This window comes from Phasianus colchicus, chromosome 13, assembly GCF_987193195.1.
Source record: "Phasianus colchicus chromosome 13, bPhaCol1.hap1.1, whole genome shotgun sequence".
NCBI classification, from domain to species: domain Eukaryota; kingdom Metazoa; phylum Chordata; class Aves; order Galliformes; family Phasianidae; genus Phasianus; species Phasianus colchicus.
Genome location: NC_143448.1, coordinates 1,105,246 through 1,123,401, shown reverse-complemented (window position 1 = coordinate 1,123,401; position 18,156 = coordinate 1,105,246). Strand labels below are relative to the sequence as shown.

General features: G+C 46.9%; 1 protein-coding gene across 3 annotated transcripts; it reads left to right on the top strand.

The window, feature by feature from the left end:
* Positions 1-5: 5 nt before the first annotated feature.
* On the top strand, positions 6-17,060 carry HSF4 (heat shock transcription factor 4). 3 transcript variants are annotated; one of them, XM_031615555.2, is made up of 13 exons: positions 6-139; positions 2,425-2,533; positions 3,321-3,448; positions 4,352-4,476; positions 5,949-6,024; positions 7,512-7,576; positions 8,630-8,729; positions 9,016-9,140; positions 10,724-10,948; positions 11,635-11,740; positions 12,061-12,126; positions 13,156-13,243; positions 14,388-17,060. In XM_031615555.2, the coding sequence occupies exons 1-13, from the start codon at positions 17-19 to the stop codon at positions 14,582-14,584; spliced, it is 1,533 nt and encodes a 510-aa protein (XP_031471415.2). In that variant the 5' UTR covers positions 6-16; the 3' UTR covers positions 14,585-17,060. The 3 variants fall into 3 exon arrangements, with proteins under 3 accessions (XP_031471415.2, XP_090005826.1, XP_090005825.1); XM_090149700.1 differs by having other exon boundaries at positions 13,137-13,243; positions 14,388-14,506; XM_090149699.1 differs by having other exon boundaries at positions 7-139; positions 2,351-2,533.
* Positions 17,061-18,156: the final 1,096 nt, after the last annotated feature.

Here is an 18,156-nt window from a genome sequence, read left to right as displayed (position 1 = left end):
GGGACACTGGAAAGCTATGCAGGATTCTCCTGGCTCCCTGGTGATGGATGGCTACTCCAGCAATGTGCCGGCCTTCCTAACCAAGCTCTGGACGCTGGTGGAAGATCCCGAAACAAACCACCTCATCTGCTGGAGTACGGTATGTGCAGCCAATGCTGGGTTTCACTTTGAGTGCTTTAAGGGGTGTCTTAAAACCGAATCCTCTAAAAAATCCAGACTCTTTAGGAGAGAAAAGTTTTTCACCTTGCTTCAGTTCCCCAAAGTTTTCTGGAAAATGTGCAAAGCTATCACAGGATTTCAGTGATGGCTGGCTGATTTTACAAGCATCTCTTAGAAGCCTTTCCCCAGTGCTGTGCTAGCAGGCAGTAGGCTGCCATAAGGAGCCCTTGGACCACAAGCTGAAACATAAATGGATCTCAGATTGGCACTTTAAATTGCCCAGCATTTTGGAAGAACTTCGCTCACCTTTTCAGTTCATGTGATGGGTAGTGATGTGTGTATATTTGTCTGTACCACTCCTCTAGTGATAGATTGCTTTGGTTTGGCTTCTTATTTATCTCAGGGGCTTTAATTTACTTAAGTGCAATCAGTGGATAAAAATTATTAATCTGTCCCTCTCATAAAGTGTTTTGAAACCACATTGTGCTTTTGGCCTGAGTAAGGCTTGCTGCAAATGATGCAGTGATTTGTCTCCAGCAGGCAGCTATCAGATCAGTTGTGTGCATGAACATGGCCTCTGAAAGAAGGCATCTATTACAAAAGCAGATTTAAAAGGGGGGAGAAAAGCCTGAAGCAGTATTTTTGCCCTGTGCTCGTGTCCAGTACAGCTTTCATTCAAAACCTGAGATGGAATTTAAGCTGTGTTGTTATCCAGGGCTTTCCGAAGTTGGCAGTACATGGCCACACCACTTGGAACCACTGTGTTTTGAATAAGGACTTTCTAACTAAATATTAGTATGTATAAGCAGTCCCCTCTGTGTTACATGTGCAGTATTCCTGATGTCGGTTTCTGATCAGCTGTTATTTTGGACCTTCCATCACCACGCTCTGCTTTCCTGCAGCCAGATAGCTGTCTTCTTGGGTAAGATCTGATCTGCTAGATCAGAGAATCATAGAATCAGTTTAAGGTTGCAAAAGATCTCTAAGATCATCTGCGGATATCTGAGATTCCATGTTGCATCCTTTTTCCTGTCAGTGCTGTTAGAGCTGAGGGGCTGAGGGCTTTGCTAAGATTTCTGGACGTAGTCAGAGCTGTTGATAAATAGGACCTCAAAGGAGTGATGGAATAAACTGTCGCATAGCAGAGGGTCTCTGCCCTTGGGTCTGTCAAAACCGGCTGGGACAACCATCTGCCAAGACAGAGGGGCAGATTGTTAGTGAATCTCCTAAGCACTTGGCCAGTTTTGCTTCTGCTCTGTGTGGCAACGATCAGTGGGAATGACCCTGGTGATGGTCAGAGGGCACTGTTAAGGCAAGAAGCAAGGTTGTGTGTTGTGAGCATGCAGGGTTAATTGCTAGAGCAGGCAGAAGAGCCTGAGCACAGCGGGAGTTGGCGCTATATGCCAGTGGGGGTGTGTAGTGGGTGGTGGGTGCACAGCGGGACCCAGGTGAAAACGCATTGCCAGTTCTTCTGTCCCCTAAGAAGGTGATGTGGATTTGTGTTTGCAGAACACTTCAGGGCAGCTGCAGCACGGTGTGTCCACCAGGCAGGAGGCCAGCAGGGAAGGCACGTGGGCTGCAGTGTGCCTGTCTGTCATTGATCCCAGCCTGGTTTGCTTTGTTTTGCAGTCACAAATCCTGGTGATGCATCCTCAGAAACAGCGCTTTTAGCAAGTTAAAATGCATGTTGCTAGCCTGAACTGTTAAAGCATAACTGCTAAAACCTTATGCCACATTCAGCCACATTTGTGGCTGCCCTTGTGACTGTGTGCTTTCAAAAATAACTCAGAGAAGGCGTGAAGAGCTTCTGCATTCTTGGTAACAACAAGGATTTCACGTTTTGCTGTGTTCTTGTGCCATGTCTCCAGGCAGTGCTCCCTCCAGGGCCGCTGTGCTCTGGAGCAGATAGTTCACAGACAGACCTGTGTCAGCACCTTCATCGACTGTAATGGTAATTTCCGCTTTCCAAGACCTTCTCCAGACACCAGTGTCTTTCTGTGAGGTCTACACAAAAAAAAAAAAAAAGAAGCAACAATCCTGAGCTGTGAGCACTTGGGATGTAAAAGCCTGTAGATTTTTTCTCACACCTGAGGCTCTGAAAAAGCAGTCAAAAAGGATCAAAAATGTGTCTGTGCCAGAACTGAAAGAGGAACATCATTCACTGAAAGTTGTCACTCTTTGCCTGTTGTAGGACCTGAGGGAACCACCTCCTCCTGGCCTCCTCCTGCAGTCTTCTGACTGCCTCTGTCCTTATTGCCTTTGCAGAATGGCACCAGCTTCCATGTGTTTGACCAAGGACGTTTTGCCAAAGAGGTGCTGCCCAAGTATTTCAAACACAACAACATGGCCAGTTTCGTCCGGCAGCTGAACATGTGTAAGTTCAACCAGCATGGGTCTCATGGGATACAGGGAGAGTGAGAGAAAGCAAGGCTGGGATGGGAAGCATGGAAAGGAATTGTAGATAGAAACATTGGGAGCCCATGTATACACATTACTGTGACATTATTGATTTTGCCAACGAGAACATTCCTCTTAGACCCCTGGGAAGTGAAAGTCTTCTACAGAAGATCTGTAGATTCTTCCATAGATTCTAGCATGACATTTCTGTTAGATAAGCTGTGGCTAAGAAATTTCAGCTACCAGGTTCTCTGCTTTCCTTGATCAGTTTAATTGCCATATGGGGCTTTTTCTGGCAGCTCAGTACCGTGAAAGCTCCCTCAGAAACAGCTTCCTTTGAGTGTAGTGTGCCCACAGCTTGTCTGTTTTCACAGCCATATTGCTCAGCTAAGGTCGGACAGCATTTCACCCAGCAAACCATGCTAATTGCACACAATCACCGCTCAGCAGAGGTTTGCACGTGGCTGTTAGCAACACCTAGACCATGTTTGTATGAAATATGCATCTTCTGTGATAGTTTTCTGAAGTGTTACTTTCTTTCAGTCACTACTCCGTAAGTTCCTCAATAAAGTTTTCTCTTTGCAATTTAAGCATGCAGTAGCACTGTTGTTAATACGAGGCCAGTCTTGAGCAGGTGTAGATGTGATGTAGAAACCCTTGTAGAACTTCAAAGAGATATCCAACATAGATTTTCCTCACTTCTGGTGGAGGCCAGGAGGAGAGCATGGGCCCACTGACTCTCCACCCACACCCTTTCCACGCAGATGGCTTCAGAAAGGTGGTGAACATTGAGCAGGGGGGGCTGGTCAAGCCCGAGCGGGACGACACTGAGTTCCAGCACCTCTGCTTCCTGCAGGGCCATGAGCACCTCCTGGAGCACATCAAGAGGAAGGTGAGGGGCACTGGGCTGGAGGCTCTGTGATTGAGACGTGTTCATTGCGTGGATTCTGCCACAGCTGCTTTCCTCTCTTGACAATTCTCCAAAGGCAGATTTGGTTTTTTTGGAACACAGACTGGCATGCTGTGGACTGCTTGGCGTAATTCAAACATCACCTTGCAATGTGGTTTCTAGCCTGGGTTGTACATTCAGCTGTTGACAAGGGTCCTGTGAGCGCAGGGCTTGGCTGTCACCAGCTGTTGGCTTGTTTTGCTCCACTGCCCAGTGCCACAGATCTTTGTGCTGTGCAGCCAGGCTTGCTTCTGACCGTTCTGTCATTTTGAATCAGCGTCTCTTTTTCTAGATCAGTATGACACATCTCTTCCTGGATCCCCCAGCACTCCCCTCCTGTTGCTTTAGAAGCAATAACCTACTCCTGCCACCTGTTTACTGTCTTCTAACTTGCTCTTAGCCTCCAAGAAGGGCTAATTGACTTCAAGAAAGTTACCTATTGACTTCAGAAAGCAACTACAACAAAAACATCCTGGAAATCCAAGTGTAATATATCAGTTCAAAACAGTTATAGTTACATAAAATTGTAACAATTAATCAAATGACCTAGTTCCGCGCGTTCCTGTTCCTCAAAGTACCTTTTTTTCCGAGTTGATTTGAAGTACATCCCTAGTGGACAATATCCTACTGCCAACAGCCCTCTGTATGGAAGCACTTTTCCTGCTCTTTGCTGCATTTTATTTCATTGGCCCTTGCAGTAATACCCAGACTTCTGTGAGCACGTTGCCTCCCCATGTATGCCAGCATACCAGTCTGGCTTTGGGAGTCCTGCCCCTGAGCCACAGCCATTGCTCTATCTGTCCTTCTAGTGCTGGTGAAGTCCACTTCTGCCTTTTTCTTCCTTAGGTGTCAGTAGTAAAAAGCGAGGAGACCAAGATGCGCCAGGAGGACCTCAGCAGGTTGCTGTACGAGGTACAGATCCTGAGAAGTCAGCAGGAGAACATGGAGTGCCAAATGCAGGACATGAAGCAGTGAGTTGAACCCTACTTGGGCTGCTTCTTTGCAGGCATTTGCTTCTTGAGAGATGGTCTTTGGGAATGCTTGAAAGGAGGAGCCTAGCACAGCTGCCTCTGAGGGAGCACAGACTGAGCTAAGAATCTTCTCTTTGCTTAAATATCCTAACTTTGAAAAAATGAGTTTGTGTTATTTATGCATCTTCTTAGCAGTAAGTGTGAACAGAACAATTGCTGATACAGGGATGTTACCTTCAGAGTGCTGCATGAGGACCTGCTGCATCTGAACAGCTGACCTCAGTTTTGGTCAGAGGGACTGAGATGATAACTTGCGGATTTCTGTGCAGAGCTCCCAGTGAGCTACAGCATACAAACTAATCCTTAACCTCTCTGTCTTCTATGGCAGGTAGACATTATCTCTTCATCCATATTTTCCCTTTACAGATGAGATAAGCACAGAGGAAGCCACACAGGAAGGAAGAGTATTGGAGACTGACACAACTGTGTTTCCTCCAGATAGAAGTGAAGGCAGAGAGAGATATGTGACACAATGTCAAAGCTAGGAGAGTCTTTGGCAGAAATGCAGTGGTACCACATTCAACTATTTAAAGCCAGAAATCTATCACTGTTATCCTCCACATCCAATACATGTGACCAGCCAAAAGAATGTAAGGACACGAGAGCAGCTGTAGCATTTACATCTCTGGGCCCCTCTCTCTGTTGTGTAAGAGCAAGAAAGGTGTGTGCTGCACTTCTTGCATGTGGTCGCCTGACCTCCCAGCCACCTGAATGCGATAGCTCATCCTTTAATCCTTACTCAATTTATAATGCTTCCCACACTTGGCACGTACGTGAAATCACGCTATGAAGTCCAGGTACAGTCGAAATAAAAGAAGTTTTCCTCTAGGCTTGTTTCTTACTTAATTTTTAGGGAATTCCATCAGGGACTCCTGCTGTCCAAGCTACTATATAGGGGTAGCTACTTTGCTATTTCAAGCCACAGACCTTATCTTCCCAGCTATAGCATCAGTCCACATTAGGAAGATTATTACCACCCAAAGGATGTATAATGGAAGTATTTATAAATTATAACTATATGATAGGTTTTGCTGGCCTCATAGTTTTTCTTGCATTCATACACTTGAGATAAATTTGCTGGTGAAGGCATTTGCAGCACAGAACTGGCAGGGATTCAGAGTTTGGCCCAAAAATTTCACAAAAGAATCCAAACAAACATGCCCTCCTACTATCCTCCCATACATACGGTGGCTTCTCTTTACTTGCTTTTCCTCCAAATTTTGGTCTGTAGTTCAGAAATTGGGGGAAAACAAGGAAAAGAATCATGTGGCTGTGGCTGGAACATCTGCAAGTACCGAAGTCTGCAGTGACCCAAAGTGAGACTTTGCTGAGCTGAGTGCTGTGCATCGTGGCAGCACCATGGACTGTTGGGATGTTTCTGTGCTCACAGGACATTTCTGTTTCACTTTCAGGCAGAATGAAGTCCTTTGGAGGGAGGTTGTTTCTCTGCGGCAGAACCACTCACAGCAACAGAAGGTGATCAACAAGGTAATGATCATACAAACCAAAACTCACGTGGACTGCACAGTGTGTGTCCTTCTCTGATTTTTCTTGTCCCATCATCTTCTCCACACTCTGATACCACAGTATGTGTGTTTTCCCTTCTTTCTAACCGCATGATGTTCCTATGTGTCCTGTGGGCAATGGTCATTAACAATGCATGGAGCAACTTTTGCCCTAAGATTTTCATTTCACTGCCAGGCCATGCTGTGATGTTAGAAGTCACTCTTCCATTCAAGTCTTGAGCACAGCCCTCACTGACTGCCCCGTGTGATACCATCCTTGTTCTGGTGGTATTGGCCCTGATTGCTCTGTACAATACCATCCTTGCTCTGGTAGTCTTGATGCCTTCAGGCTTCCCAAGCCTTTCCTCCCCACACTGCTAGCACTGAAGCTGCAGCAGCAGAACTGGCTAGCCCTTTCCTCAATGGTAACCTTCAACATTTTGACAATTTAAAGGAGCTATCTCCCTTAAACTCTAGTGTGATCTGCTCGGAAGAGGCCTCTCCAGTGGTTCCAATATGGTGCTGATGTGACATGATGTGCATGTCACGTTTCTCAGTGCCCCCAGAGCCACATTCTGACCCTCACGTGGCATCAGTCATAAGACTAAATGGAAATGCATGAGGCTGTCCAGCCTTCCTCCAGCTCTGAGGCCAGACCAGCCACTCTGCTTGCTGTAGAGGCATTTATGCAACTGTTTTGTTACATTTAGCAGTGAGTAAGAGGCAGCTGTGGTATATCGTAATAATGCTCTCTTTGTTAGGAGGTCAAAGCAGAGCTTTAGCTTGAGCTGACCTGGGAAAACGTTGCTAAGTGATTCCTCTCCAAAGCCATCCTGCATCGTATTTGTTGTCAGTTCTATCAGCACTGAACTTCACAGGGCTGAAACACTCAACCAAAAGGGCAGAGACCTCCCTCCAGGGTCCAGGATGTCCTCTGGGAGGTTTCTTCTTTCCCTTGCAAAGATCTTGTTACATTTCATGGAAGGCTTTGAAGAGGCCAAGTTTCACTCCAGGCCTAGGAATCACACAATCATTAAGGTTGGAAAAGACCTCTAAGATTATCTAGTCCAACTGTCCACCTAGCACCAGTATTGCCCACTGCCCATGTCCCTCAGTGCCACATCTCTGTAGTTCTTGACCACCTCTGGGGATGATGGCTCCCCCCAAACCTCAGCAGCCCAATCTATTGTTGCTTGTGTACCTCCACATGCACGGTGCCTTACTGGATCGGGCTCCCAGAGTTCTGCATGCATTGGCACGAGAGCTCTGAGCACGTGCAACCTGCAGCCTTCGTGCACAGTGGACTAACATCCCAGAGTCCCGCTTCAGTCTTCCTCCTGCAATTTGGATCCCGTATTTCATGGCTGCTCCTGGCTTTGGGGTGGTGTCAGGAGGGAGGGATGTGTGAGATGGGAGTGAGGAGTGCTGAATCACTGCTGATTAACACCGGACTGTGATCTCTCCTGACAGCTGATTCAGTTTCTGTTTGGCCAGCTCCAATCAAGCCCTGGCAGCGCTGGGATAAAGAGGAAGCTGTAAGTACCCTGGTGTGGGGCGTGCACATAAAGCTGCCCCCTCGCTAAAATCACAAGCTCAGCTCGCGCAGGCGGGCGGTCACCGGACCGGGCACCATGGTGATGGGGAATGAATGGGCTGAACTGCCGAGTCAGACCTGCTGACATGCCCCATTCAGTGGCCTGTAGAGAATCACCGTGTCAGCTTATGACCTCTATTTGGGAAAGATGGGAACAGTCACCGGTGGGAGAAGAAAAGGCAGGGCCCCCGTGTTGGTCCTACGGGCAACCATTTTCCCACTTGTTAATGGGAGCAGGGCTGGGCAGTTGTCATAGACCGCTGCTGCGAAAAAAAAGCAAACCATTAGTGAGACTGTGCTGAAAGGGGCAGAAGAGCACAGAATGATTGGCACAGCAAATGTGTTGGCCTCTTTACAAAGAGGGATATCACTGATACAAGCCAGCTGCAGTTTGCACAGTGCTATGCTTCTACTTCCTTGGAAACACTAAGGTCCGTCTCCAGTGGAATGTATGTGCTGGTAGCACTGTGAATACCTGTGCATAAGGCTGCAGAGCAGAAGTCCAGAATGGAAAAATGTATAATGTTGCTGAGGCATAAGGCTTTCCTCACTGCAAGTTACAGAAATCTATTAAGCTTGTAAATCATTTCAAAATTATTTGTGCAAAGAGGGGCCCGGGGACTCTGCAGGGGTGTGTGCTAAGCTTCAAGTTTGCATTCTCTGCAGCCAGCTCTGACTGTAGGGACAGGTATTGCCATCATTTCTTCCTTATGTGGGAAAGAAGTTGTGCTCTGTATATTTCACTCTCCTCTTGCAAGTAAGACCCAAACCTTCTTTTCTCTGCATGGCTGCTAAAGGCCCTTTTTAATGGTGATGTCCTCTGAGACCTGAGCTCCCCTTCCTGCTCTGTGACACTGAACACAGGCGTACATTACAGATGAGGAAATAAAGAGCAGCTGGGAAACCCTTGGCTGAAAGCTGTTGCTTGTATGAGCAGCCAGGGACCGGCTGGTTGGTACGTACTGGGACAACAAACCTCTTGTTTCTCTTCCAGGCCTCTGATGCTTGACAATGGGTTATCAGCCCCACAGGTGTCCAAGTTCAGCCGGCATTTGTCTGCAGACGCCCTCCATGATGCCTATTTCATACAGTCGGTGGGTGTACTTCAGGGGATTTCTTTGGCCACGCAGGGAGGAATGTCTGAAGCAATAGTATGGTTGCTAGAGTAAGGAGCTTGGCAAGAGTGTGGCAGTGAAGAAGCGAAGAGGTTTGCAAAGCAGAGTGGCATTCATTAGGTCCTTGCTTGGGTAGGAGTTCTGGAAGATGGAGCTGGATGAAACCAGCAAGCTGCCTTTCCCCTTCTGGGGTCCGTGGAGAACCAGCTGAGGCTCTTTACTGTGTCAGAAAGAGAAACGTGTTTTCCTTTTGCTTTCCCCTTAGCCATCAACAGAACCTGCCTCCTGTTTGCACAGCCCTGCGGTGGCTGCAGGACCCATCATTTCCGACGTTACTGAAGCATCACCATCCAGCATAATAAATATGCAGTCCCCTCCTGATAACGACAGGTAAACGTGTTTGTGTGTAAAACCAAGGAGAATGGGGCATACTGGGGCTTGCTGAGAAAGTTTCCTCTTAGCTTTGACAAGGAGGAAACTGAATCAAACTGTACATCTTTCTGCTAATGAGAACAGAAGGGTTGCATCATGACTTCCGACATTTGACATCTTTTCTGTGAAGAGGTCCCAGCGACTTAGGAATTGAATGCAGGGGCATTTTAGTGCTTATCTCTTCCTGTCACAGACGTGCAGTGTATTTGGGGCTGGTATCAGAACAGCTACACGATGTCAGTGGAAACTATGCAGATTGGTGAGTCGTGGAAACAGTTTCTCAGGCTTATAGGCAAGAAACTGACCCTAGGAACTGCCTGTAAATCCACCTAATAATTGAGAACATCCCCACTAAAGTAGCTAGAAGCATTTAACCAGCTCCAGATAAAAAACTGTGTGCTGAAAGGCCTTTCTGAAGCAGAAGGATCTCAGCTAATTTCTGAGTGCCATCTGGCGGCCTTTGATCCGCGCTGTGTCTGTGCGGCTCCTCAGGAGTGTGACACTACAGCAGCAACGTGAGCTTCCACCACAAGAAGAAAAGATGACCTGAAAACAAATGCTGGGGAAGGCTGTGTAGTGTCACATACCATCCCATACATGGGACTTGTTCGTGCACTGTCTCACAGTGGAGCTGGTCTGTCAGGGGTGTAAAATAATACAGTTTGGTGCGGCTTCCCATGCCCTGTGCCTGTTGGTCTGTGTGCCGTTGGCTGCAGCTGTGCATCTTCACAGGGAGCTGGATGGTTTTCTGTCAGTGGCACAGAGTAAGTTTTGACGTGGGAAGTTATAATGTTTGAGCCTCCAGTGTCATATGTCTGGTAGGAATAGCATGGAGTGTTCCCACTTCAAAAAGACAAACCTCTGCTTCCAAACAAGTAAGCGTCTGGCTGGGGCTGTCAGACCCCAATAGCTTCTGTTCCAAATCCTGACTGGCCACAAGGTCCTGACCTGTGTCACTGAGATTTCTGGATAGCTCACTGGTCCAATGCTGGCTCCAGATGGTGAGATCTCACCGATCCCATTGCTGTTTCCAGGGTGGAGACTTCTCCTTAACTGTAGTCCCTCTCTAGCTAGTGCCTGCTTACCTGTAGTGAGTCCAGTACTCATCTGAAGAGTGATGAACATGTGAAAGTGTGTTTTCTGTATTTGCAAGACAATCTACTGGGTAAATTCATGATAACCTCGACTGATGTAGTGACTGAAGACATTCCAACTGAGCATGTTTCTGATCATAGAATCAAAGAATCATAGAATCGCCAAGGCTGGAAAAAACCTTCAAGATCATCCAGTCCAACCGTCCACCTCCCAACAATATTTCTTACTAAACCATGTCCCTCAGTACAACATCTCAACATTTCTTGAACACCTCCAGGGACGATGACTCCATCACCACCCTGGGCATCTCATTCCAGCCTCTTTACAGCCCTTCTGTGTAGAAGGATCCTTTACTGCATAGCACTTCCCAGATATTAGCAGCTCCTGCTGCCCTTCCCAGTGATGTGGAGCAGTGTGTGTGGAGCTAAGTGTTGTCTCCGCCGCAGGGAGAAGTGCCTCATGCTGATCAAGGAGGAGCCAGCAAGCCCCAGGGTGAAGGCCACCACTGAACCTGACATCCCACTGTCTGGCTGCCGGGCCTGCCCTGAGCCCCCCGTGCTCCCAGTTGCCATGGTGCAGTCTGTCCTGGAGGGCAAAGGGAGCTGTGGGGTGGCCCCCCCAGGAACCTCACAGCCCCCTGAGAGAAGAGGCAGGAGGGCACTGCTGGACAGGTGAGGAGAGCTGCAGCCCTGTGTTCCACAGATTTTCCCATTACTGGGGGAAGGGGAGGCTGACTTTAATCACATGCAGCTGGTGAGCTCTGTCCTGCACCCAGGAGAATTCTCTCGCTTGTTGGCTGTCATGCCTGTGCCCTTCATGCTCTACTGGGGCATATTTCTGGGATTAATGTAGCTGAAATGATATGAAATGAGGGTGACAGTGGGCTCTTAGACTTCTGAGATCCCCAAGTCCAACCCCAGCCCACCCCCACCATGCCCACTAGCCATGTCCCATGGCTCAGTTCAGCTGGCTGCCAGCTACACCCCCAGATCCTTTCCCTCTGTGAAACTTTCCAGCTGCTCTGCCCCAGCCCTGTAGCAATGCATGGGGATGTTGTGACCAAAATGCAGAACCCGCCACTTGGTCTTGTTGAACCTCTTCCAATTGGCTCAGCCAGTTCCTTCCTCCTGACTTGATGTCATCTGCAAACTTACCGAGGGTGCACTCCATCCCTTCATGCAGATCATCAAGAAAGATATTGAACAGGGCCAGCCCCAGCACCGACCCCGGGGGAACACTACTCATGAGTGATTGCTGGCTGTACTGAACTCCATTAAAAGATATGAAAGCCTCTTGGCTCTGCTTTGTATCCATGTAAGCCTTATCTATGGCAATGTTTTCTCTCATCTTTCCTCAGAACAGATATTTCAGACCCACTGGAGGGCCCCGACTGGAGCCTGGAGGGGCTGCAGCTGCTGCTGAGGAGCCAGCAGTATGGCCTGGAGTCTGCAGGCCTCCTGGATGTGAGTGCAGCCCTGGGCAGTAGGGAGGGACCTGTTAGGGCTGTGGGATGGATGAGGCTGTGGGATGGACGGGGCTGTGGGAGGGGTGGGCTGTGGTGCTTGTTCTTAAGTAGCCCTCTGCCACTGGCTCTGCTTGTTTCTGTTTCCTACGTCTCGTTAGGAGGTGCTTTCCTGTTACTGACACACTTTCCTCTGTCGGTGCAACTGAGTGAGAATGAATCATAGAGCTGTACCCCAGATCACAACTCCCTTCCCCACTTGCTCAATCTCTGCAAAATTGATGAGAGTTCCATGCCCTCACGGTGTATTTTTTCAAACAGGTCTTCAATCCCAACTTAGCAATGAGTGAGTGCAATTTGGCTGAAATGGAAGCCGGTCTGTCCCCGGTAAGAGATGGCTTTCTGAGATAACACCAGTGTAAACATGAGGCAGAATTTCCTGTAAGCAGAGCTCGGACCTAGCTAAGGAAATGCTATGGTGTAGCCAGAGCAGAGAGTGTGGTAATGCACACACATGGAAGAAATGAGAAGAAATCCAGTTTGGTGTTATTTGTTGGGAATTGATGTCGATGCAGACATTCCTAAAGTGAATATGGTGATTAAATAAAAAGTGAAGGAGATGTGAGGTTCCCAACTATTTTTCTGCCTCCATGTCTGGGGGTGGTTTCTTAGAGCCCTCCCTGCCAGTCGGGTGGGATACAGATTGAGTGTTTCTGCCGTGTCTACAGACATGCAAAGTGCAGTCTGCTCTAATGAAATGCCAGAATTCTCTAACCTTCCTTCATGATATCACTTGCCTTTGTAGGTTTGGGTTTATTAATTGAGAATTTACTAGGTAATCCCATTTCCTGAGGGCCTCTGCAGAGACAGGTAGTATTTGCAAGTCCTGCAGCAAGGGGAGGTCTCTTAAAATGGATTGCTGAGAGGAAGCCACAGTGCTCCAGTGCTTCACTCCTCATGTCCACTGAATTTTGCAACACCTAAGGGTGCAGCTTACCCTCAGCCTTGTAAGTCCTACAGAAAACTATGAGCGTACCAAAACTGTAATGTCTGCCAGCACATTGCACCTAGAAGCATAGTACAGCTGAAAGCTGGTTTTACGTGAAGATAACCACAAACAAATGGAAAGAAAAACACTTTCTGTGTTTGTTGCTGGCTGCAGAGGATGGTGGGTTTGCTTGGTGCAGCCACAGCAGCTCCAGCCTGGCCTCCTCATATGATGTGAGCTTCAGCACTAGTGGAGGATTGCATCTCTATCAGCAGATGAGTTTGGAAGCAGGGTGGGAAGCACAGCACACATTGCTGGCAGATGGTACACAGAATCAGTAAAGCACTGATTCTCAGAAGTGGCCTGATTCTAACAAGCTGCCCTGTCTTTGTATAACTGTACATCGTAGTTTGTATTTTTGCATCAAGATGCAGCGGCTCACGGTGGATCTGGAGAAGAATGCAACTGAGCTGAACTCAAAAGTGTTCAACCCATCGTTCAGCAATGCCTGCCCAGGTAGGAGCACTGGCAACTCTTGCAGACTTGGGGATGGGGTTGTAATTAAGGTGCTCTCACATCAGCAGCTGGGTGCAGAGCCCAGCACTAACCGTTTGCCACCCAGAGGGTCGTTTCACTTTCATGATTGCCATCAGCAACAACTACTGAGAAGAGGCAAAATATGGGAAATAAATTGAGATTTAACGTAACCAAATGACCTCTCTTCCTGCTTGGGTCCACATCAAATCTGCATCAATTTTGTTTTCTCTGCCTGTTCCTTACCACTTAGGAGCAATGTGGCAATCTAAGCGAACTGTTGGGGTGGAAAGAGCTGCATGGGCCTTGTGTTTCCTCTGGCTTCTGCTTCAGGGATGATCCCATAGCTGCCACCAGCATCTCTCTTTTCCACCAGACTTTTTTTTTTTTTTTTACCACTCCTCAAGGGAAATGTTCAACTGAACATCCCATCCCCCCTTAGCGATTCTGAAAAAGTGTGTCATTGACTTTTGGTATGAATCCAGAAGTGTTTTCTTGGCCATGGAATAGTGATATATTATGATTTTCATGTATTTGTCTGGGCTAGATCTGAAATAAAGTTCTGTTAGCTTTGTTCAGGTGCCAGTGCCACCTGATCCCAACATCTGCAGGGTTTTGATGTGTAATTCATGGACTTCCATCGTCCATCTTAAGCTCAGCATCTTACATGAACAACAAAGGCCCAGAAACACTGGAGAGAATTAGAAGAAGAAGAAGACTGAGGCTGAACAATACAAGGGGAGCATCTCTTGTGTGCAAAGCCTTTCTTGCCCACACAGCGTGTGATGCTGGAATAACAAGGCAATTGGTGGAGGTCTCCTATTGCAAAAGCAAGGAAAACAGACTGTTCTAGAGTGAAAGAAAAGCGTCTCTTACTTCTCAACGTCTCCTGTAAGGCATCTCAGTGTTCAGGCAGGACCCAGATAGGCCACCTGGAAAGAATTCCACAGATTTTGATGGGCTTTCGACTCCCCTGGACTCAAGCTTTTCCAAGCACTTTTTGCCTAGATCAATGTCCTTCCCTTCCTAGTGCAGCAGAAATTTGCCCCTTTTCAGTGCTACTTTCATAAATGCTTTAATGTGCCTTCCAGGGACTGAGTTTTCTGTTGTCTATTTGCATTTCTAGGGAAAGATGTCCTTCTTGAAAGCTCCCAGCAATTCCTCACTGACCGGCAGTCAGTCTTTGGAAACGACATCATTAGCTTACATGAAAGTTCATCGCTGTATATTCCATCTGAAAACATGGCTTCCTATCTGTCCTCCGTGGGTGTCCAAGGGGATATCCCCTTAAACCTGAGCTCTTCGACTGATAACAACCAATGATGTCTCTTCCAAGGCATCATCTCCCTCCCACCCACCCAAGCATCCACAGATTTGAATGTAAAGAAACAACAGCGACTCAGAAACCTACGAGAGAGTTGTTGTGCCCTTTCTTTTTGAGTAGATTGGAACGGTCAGTAGCTGTTGCACTGCACACCCTGTCCCTGGCTCTCAGAGTTTGCCCAGGATCATAGTTTTAGAACAAAATGCTGCTTCTGGTGCTGGTTCCTACGTGGAGCGGGAATGTGGTGGGAGCTGTTTTTCTTCAAAATGCTTTTACAAGTGTCAAACTTTTTAAGAAAATGGAAGTGAAAAGTAGCTTGAAAGTTCATCAGGAACCTCACAGAACAAAGCAGTCCCAACTGTGGGATGTTAATAGGGCAGCGTAGGTCAGCAAAGAGATGCATGACCCTTCTGAATGCCATTTTTTCAGTAGAAGATTAGTTTTAAGTGCCAGACCAGTGCTCTAAAAATATTCTATTATTACCTATTTTCTGTTTTTGATGGGATGTATTTGTGCCTCTCCCCTGTCTTCCCAGAATAAGCAGGAACATGAAGCTCCCTCAGGGTGTGCTGAAGATAGTTTCTGAGTGATCCCTCCAAAGAGGTGTCTTTGGCTCCCAGGGGAGCTGCAGGCATCATACACCCCACAACATCCCATCCTGAGTTGATGGTTGTTGGTTATTTTCCCCCCAGTTTATCTTCCGTAATGTAAAGGCAGGGCACCCCATGCTTTAATTCTTATAATAAGGGATGGAATCTTCTGCACACACAGTTTTTTATTTCCAAAGAGGACTGATTTATTCCTAGTTTTTGTGCTGGAGAAATACTTCATGTCCAGTCCAGTGGTATTTCTCCTTGGCCTTGACCTCCTCTATTTCCCCTGGAGATGTGTCTGTAGGTTTATTAATGTATGAAATCTGATGAACTGGTTTAATTGATTTGAGTCCCTTTTAAGAAGGACTCTCAGCTTCAGGTACTTTCTCAGTGTCCAACAGAGGCAGAAGAGTTACTCCACCATGTCCCAAAGACTTTTCTTCTGCCTTTTGTGCATCTGAAACCAGCTCCTACAGGCTCATTTAATCTTCCTCTTTCATGTGGTTTCTGACAACTGAGTTTCTCAACAAAGCAGAGCTTTGTTTTTTATTCTGTAGTTCTAATGAGAACGTATTTATCACAGTATCCTCTAATTGAGTTGTTTTTCCTTAAGAAAGCTACCCAAAAGCAGCAGGACAGACCCAGGAAATTCACCTAACTCAGGCCTTCCAAGGGCTTAGGCAGGGAGGTGTAAGCCGTGCCAGCACCATTTGAAGAACTGCTCTGCCAACTTTCACTACTGTGATGGTTCTTGGTACTAAACCATATTCCTGAGCGTCTAGAATGGTCAAGCAGCATCCACCCAAAAATAGTTGATCAGATGAACGTAGGCTCAAAATGTCCTAAATAAGATGTACGCATTTTAAATGGACTTTCCTGTCACAGCCGTTTGCTCCATCCATTTAGCAGCGTGAGCAGATGGGAACAATTCAGAGACCTCATTTTTGCCAGCTGGCTGCTATGAGGGGTGATGACCACCCTGGAGGCACTGTTTTGGCAGAGTGATGTTGTGAGAACTTCTGAATTAATTCCATCCACTGTTTGTCTGTTCAGGACTAAGGGAAAAACCTGGCAGCCCCCACTGGCCTGGTATTTAGATGGTGTTCTTGAGCATAGCATGGACAGTGTTTCTTTTTTGACAGATTTGTGCTTAGAGAGTCCATCTAGATCAGCCCACTTGGCACTGTACTTTGTCACTTCCAGCAATGGAGGTCTATTGAGTTGCAGTCCGGTTGCTTCCTTTCTCATGGGAAGCTGTGTGGTGTCTCTTCTCACGTGACAGAGTATGTTATTCTCGTTCAGGTTTTATGTCTTTCTTTGAACCTTCAGATGCTCAATTCCCTCATGTGAGCACTGAATGTATACGGGTTCAGTAAGGTATCTGAGCACGTGCATAACTTCAAACTTCTGAGCAGTTTTCCGCTATTTTTATGAAGTCTGTCACATGCCTGAAGTTGGACACGTGCATGGATGCCTTACTGGAGTGTCCATTTGTGGATGAAACACGAACCACCTCAGGAGAACTACTTGCAAGGAGGGGCAGCCCGAGCTGTGAGGGCCTGGCCCCACCTTACACTGCAGCACTTCCCTGCGGTACACAGACTGCAAGCACTGTGAGCAGCCGCTCCTGAGTGGTTCCTGGGATTTTCTTTAGGCTTTTTGCTCTACTGTCAACATGAGCTTGGATCTTGATGGAGAGAGGGTAACCTCCAGGAAAGCGTCGAGAGCCACTCCTGAAGAAGCAGGCTGGCGTTCCCTGGCTTGTTACATTGTTAAGTTTACTTGAAGATGATGTGCTGAGACTGCGTGTGTTTGGTGGTTTTTTTGCACTATGCTGTACATTTGTAAAGTTTTACAGAAAACAATAATTAAATACGTTTCCTTTTTCTCAATTAGTCTCATGCTGGCATTTTCTCACAATTTCCCCCTTACTCCTTACTCATCTCCCCCTTCCCATCTGAGGGGACTGGTAAGTGAAAATAACTTTCTGAAAGTTAACATTCGCTTGTGAGCTGATGCACTGGCTGACCCACTGATGGACTGTGATCATCTGTGTTAAGACTAATGCTCAGCTTTGTAAGGAGAAGACTCCTGTACGGCTGCTATAAGGCAGGCCTGCTCTCCGCAGGCACTTGCTCACCCCTCGCTATTCCTGAAGACCAAGGATTTTCACAGCATGCCTTTACTGGTGACAACTGGAAAATGGCTGAAGTTAACGTAACTGTGCCATCATCTTCCTTTGGCCATGGTTGTGCTTTGTGGTTAGCAGCAGTCCTCTCACCACCAGATGGCACCTAAACCCTAACTGCTTTCAACAAAAGCATAGTAACTTTTCCTTGAAGTGTGCATGCCTGCAAAGTCTGTTCCATTCTGTTTACTACAAATTATCACAGATTTAGACAAATATGAGAAAAGACATTCAGCTAAACTTGGTTTAACAAAGTCATCTCAACTCCTCACATTGCCATTGTTGATTCTATCATAATGTCAGTTTGTGAGGGTGAAGCCACCTCCATTATCCTGCCACTTAGCAGTGTTCAATAACCACTTTCATGCTAGGAAAATGTGAGCAAGAATGCCACAGCAACAGAATTGGCCCAGAGTTGGCCATTTCTTCAAATTATTATTTATTATTATTACTATTACTGTTGTTATTGTGGTGTACAGAGGAAGCACCACCCTCCAGTGATTCTCACTTCCTTGAATTTTGTTCTCTACATCAGAAGGAAAGTAAAAAATAAAAGGAGGGGGGGTGTGAGGAAATAGAACCCTTCAGGAGTTGCTGCTCTTCCACTGCACTTTGGCACAAAACTACCACTGTAGAATAAAAGAGAAGCTACTGAACAAATAATTCCTTTAGTCTGCTTTTCATACCAAATTTATCTACCACTGACTGGCTGGCTATTTTTGTTTCATCTTTTGTCAAAAGAAAAAAACATTAAAATGGCAGTCATCAGTAGATGTTCCAGCACAGATTG

Bases quoted from the DNA above. Each gene is read 5' to 3' on its own strand.
- HSF4 (XM_031615555.2), top strand. From the start codon at position 17: ATGCAGGATTCTCCTGGCTCCCTGGTGATGGATGGCTACTCCAGCAAT. The intron at 11,741-12,060 runs GTGAGTGCAGCC...TTTTTCAAACAG, and splicing joins AGTCTGCAGGCCTCCTGGAT to GTCTTCAATCCCAACTTAGC. The intron at 12,127-13,155 runs GTAAGAGATGGC...TTTTGCATCAAG, and splicing joins TGGAAGCCGGTCTGTCCCCG to ATGCAGCGGCTCACGGTGGA.